The sequence below is a fragment of the Monosiga brevicollis genome, genomic scaffold (assembly GCF_000002865.3).
Source record: "Monosiga brevicollis MX1 MONBRscaffold_11 genomic scaffold, whole genome shotgun sequence".
Classification (NCBI taxonomy): Eukaryota; class Choanoflagellata; order Craspedida; family Salpingoecidae; genus Monosiga; species Monosiga brevicollis.
In genome coordinates, this window is record NW_001865048.1 from 19,459 (window position 1) to 23,760 (window position 4,302).

The following is a 4,302-nucleotide window of genomic DNA, read 5'->3' on the forward strand; positions in this document are numbered from 1 at the left end:
CACACACACACACACACACACACACACACACACACACACACACACACACACACACACACACACACACACACACATCTCACACACATCTCACACACCGCACCCAGTGACGGGCGGCGTCTCTACGCGCGGACCGCACAAGAGTACTCTGATGCATCATCAACACTGGCGTATTTTTCTCGGGCGCGTCCTCTGTGGGAGTCGGAGCTTGGTCGTCGCGGGGTTTCCATTTCTGCTTCTTCTTCTTCTTTCGAGTCCTGCAAGGGACTGCCAAAGTATCAGGTACGTCTTGGTCTCATGGCGCTGCCACTCCCCTCCCATGAGACCTCACTCGCCCCTGCCTATTTTGCGATCGGCAGACAGGACTCAAGATGGCGGTGACCCGATGGGGGCTTCTGCTTGGCCTGGCCTTCTTGGCCTCGCCGGCCCTTGCAGGTTGGTGATGACCACCCCGCTGCCCTTGTCCCCGCCCTTGTCCCCGCCCTTGGAGCAAATCTGACGCTCACACCTCAATTCCTTCTCCGTACCCCACCCAATGTGTTGCCCCCTCCTTCCTGTTCCTCCCTGCTTGTGGTAGTGGATTGCACGGGCAACTTTGAAGAAAGCAATGGTCAGGGCGGCTGCCAGTGCATGTCGGGCTTTGCTTATCGTGCCGGCGTCTGCACCATCACCAACGAAATTGTCACGGAAGCCAACGTAAGTGACCTCGGCCGCTCTTCCCTTCCGCCCGTGTCATCTCTCCACGCTGCAGTGCGATCACGGCCAAAAAAAGACAAGCCCTTGATGCTCATCATCCTCGTGAATCGGGCCCATGTAGAAAATCGTGCTCAAGGCTGCAGACGTAGTGCTGCGCGCCCCAAACAGCGGCAGGACCTCAGTCATGGACACCAGCATCGCCGAGTCCCTCAGGACCCTCGGCGACGCGAGCTCCAACAGCGCCACGCGCCTCGACACGATTGAATCATCCTACGTGACCCTCGATACAGTCCGCGCGCTGGAGCAGAGCTTGCATGACCTGTCCAACCTCAGCGAATCCTTTGTCGATGAAGTGCTTCTTGAGAGCCTCGTTCCGCGCATCGCCACCAACGAGATGGAAGACGTCGTCTGCCAAAACAGCTCCGACCTCCGCGTCATTCGCTACCACCTCTTTGGTCGCCACCTCGAGTACTGCGACCAGTGGCGCGACACCTTTTACTGGCATCAGATGGGCCTTCCCGTTCGCTGCCGATATGGCAACGCTTCGTCTGGCGTGTGCCATGCTTGCATTGAAGGGTACGTCACGGCTCGTGGTGGCAAGTCGTGCGTCCTGCAAGGCGATCTGCTCCACCTGGCCTTTGATGACAACCTCTTTGACCAATCTGAGCTGGGCCGCGACGCTCGCTTCTTCGGCGTCAGCAACGACTACACCTTTGGCAACAACGCCTACGCCTCTGCCGATTCCACTCCCTACCTTCGTCTTAACGGCAACGGTGAACACATTCGCGTCGAGCCCCTCACTTTTGGTGGTGACATGTCGATCTGCGTCGACGTGTACTACGAGGAGACACGGTGGTGGTCCCGCATCCTGGACTTTAGCGCCAGCGCCGAGGGGTCGCGCGAGTCGGCCAACTTCAACATTATCCTCTCCAACGTCGAAACCTCCAGCCGTTTCAATTTTGAGATCTACGATGGCCCGGATTCAGTGGTCCAGATTCAAGTCGCCGATCTGCTCAATGTCGCCTACCACCAGTGGGCCCAGTTGTGTGTAACCGCCAACGGTGGTACCTACACGGCCTACGCCAACGGCAACGTCACCTCGATCCAATCTGGTCCCCCCGTCCCATGGGTGCGCCGTTTTGCCAACTACGTGGGTCGGTCCAACTGGCCTGGAGATGCCGACTTTCACGGGTACATGGACAACCTGCGTATCTTCTCCCGCGCGCTGAGCACGACCGACATTGCCGAGATGTACGCAGACACACGGTTCCCCGCTCCCAAGGATGACTATCTCTTTGCTCGGTACGAGTTTGAGGGCAACGCCCTGGATAGCAGTGGCAACGGCAACGACGCCACGCCCTTCAACCATCTTCCCTTCAATGCCTACCAGCGCCGCGCCCCTCAAGGCCGGTACGCTATGCAGTTTGACGGCGAGGATGACTACATTGTCATGCCGGCGCTCAGCTTTGACAACGCCTTTGGTTTTTGCTTTCACATTCGCTGGTACGACCTCGACTTTTGGAGTCGAGTTCTCGACATCCACAACGCCGCCGGCGATGGCATCCTCCTGGCCCACATTGCCAACAGCGAAACCCTTCAACTGGCCGTGCAGTTTCCCGACGACACTCCTCAATCAACTTTGGAGGTGGTGGACGGCTGGGCGCTTGCCCGTGGGGCCTATCAGCATTACTGCTTTAGCATGACCAACAACACCATGGCCGTGTATCGTCAGGGCCGCCTCTTGCTTAGTCAGAGCGACAAGAACCCCATTGGCTCGCGCTCCTACGCCAACGCCTTTATCGGCAAATCGGCGTACGACGCCGACGCCACGCTGGGCGCTGAGGTTGATGATCTCCACATCTTCAAGCGCGGGGTGGCCATTGAGGACGTGCAGCGCATTCTGTGCGACGGCAAAGCCACTCTGGATTGCGTTGGTCTGCTGGGTCACTGGAAGTTTGATGGCAACGTGCTGGACAGCAGCAACAACCAGTGGCACGGCGAGTTGGTGCCCGTCAACCAGCAGGTTGGTGCTCAACGCTTGGTTTTTTGGCCGAACCAGTGTTGCAGCGCTTTGTTCGGTGGTGGTGCGCGCTTTCACTTTTGCTCTCCTCACTGACCCACCCTTTTTTTTTCTCTTCTTTGGCAGGTTGGCTCGCATTTCATCTCGGACGATGCCAAGCAGGGCACAGCCGCACTCAGCTTTACCGGCAACAACAGCTACGTGCAGTTGCCTGCTCGTCGCCTGGGCGGTGCGAATGACGTGACGTTTTGCGTCTGGGCCAAGTTTGGCAACGCTGACGAATGGGAGTAAGTCCCCTTTGGCACCTGTGGTTAAGCTGTCCTTTTTTGCTTTTGTTCTTCTTTTTGGTGCACCACACCCTGTGTACGTACCTTGCTTGTCTCACGTGACGTGACGTATATCTGGCATTAGACGCGTGTTTGACTTTGGCGATGGCGACAACACCAACCGCGTTTACTTGGCGCGCTCGAGCACCAACGAGGAAATCATTTTTGATGTCCGCCAGGGCAACGGCAACAACGACGTTCGTGGTCCCCTCCCGTCCTCATCCGACTATGTGCACATTTGTGCCAGCATTGACAGCGATGGTGGACATCTCTATGTCAACGGCGGGGTAAGTACTGCGGCGCTGCTTGTGGCTATTTTTGATTATTATTTTTTTTTTTTGCTCTCCTACCCTCTTTCAGACACAAATGTGCTCACCCGAACCAATGACTGTATAGCTGATCCAAGACAACAACGCTGTTCCTCGCCTGAACCTCGGCGATTTTACCCACAACTTTGTGGGCAAGTCTCTCTTTGATTGGGATGCATCGACAGAAGGCGTCATGGACGACCTCCGCATGTACGGCTATGCGCTCTCCGCCTCCGAGATCAAGAACCTTTACAACATGTACAAGTAATAAGTGAAATGCCAGCGTGGTCCACAATGGACCACTGCCTTGCTGGGCCAAGACATTTGCGTCCTGCTTGGGCTTGTGTTGTCGTGTGTATTCTATTTCTTCGTGGAATGACTTGCGCACTGTCGTAAGCACCACCATGTGTAATGGCCCTCAACGTACTTGTCAACGTGTATCATTTGTGTGATCCGACCACTACTCGGATTTTCACACCACCCCGTGTAATTACACCAACCTGAGTTTTGACACCACTTTGCGTCGATTGATCCACTGATAACTCAAACACAAGAACAAGCCAAAAAAAAAGGGGGGGGGGACACAAAACAAGAAACGAGAAACAAGAAACCAAGCATAAACTGTCAAACGAGGCGTGTTAACATCTGTCCAGGACGGGTACACACACACACACACACACACACACACACACACACACACACACACACACACACACACACACACACACACACACACACACACACGGGCAGTGATCCGCTTCATTGCACCAGCCGGTCCACTAGGTCTGATTCAAAGACGCGAGGCTCGTGCAGCCAGCCGCGTGCCATCAACACAGTCAGGCGACGGCGCAGCACGCCCTCTCGCGCGGCACGGAGAGCAGCGTTCACTGACACATGTCGGGTACAAAGAGCAAGTGAAGACCAGACCGAAAGAACTGTTTGTTCAACCCACAGC

At 56.0% G+C, this 4,302-nt stretch overlaps 1 protein-coding gene across 1 annotated transcript; it reads left to right on the forward strand.

Moving 5' to 3' along the window:
* Positions 1–368: 368 nt before the first annotated feature.
* Positions 369–3,615, forward strand: MONBRDRAFT_8378 (uncharacterized protein; the record flags this gene model as incomplete). Its single annotated transcript, XM_001745960.1, has 6 exons — positions 369–432; positions 575–693; positions 815–2,716; positions 2,840–3,000; positions 3,125–3,326; positions 3,436–3,615. The coding sequence occupies 6 exons, from the start codon at positions 369–371 to the stop codon at positions 3,613–3,615; spliced, it is 2,628 nt and encodes an 875-aa protein (XP_001746012.1).
* Between the last annotated feature and the right edge of the window lie 687 nt (positions 3,616–4,302).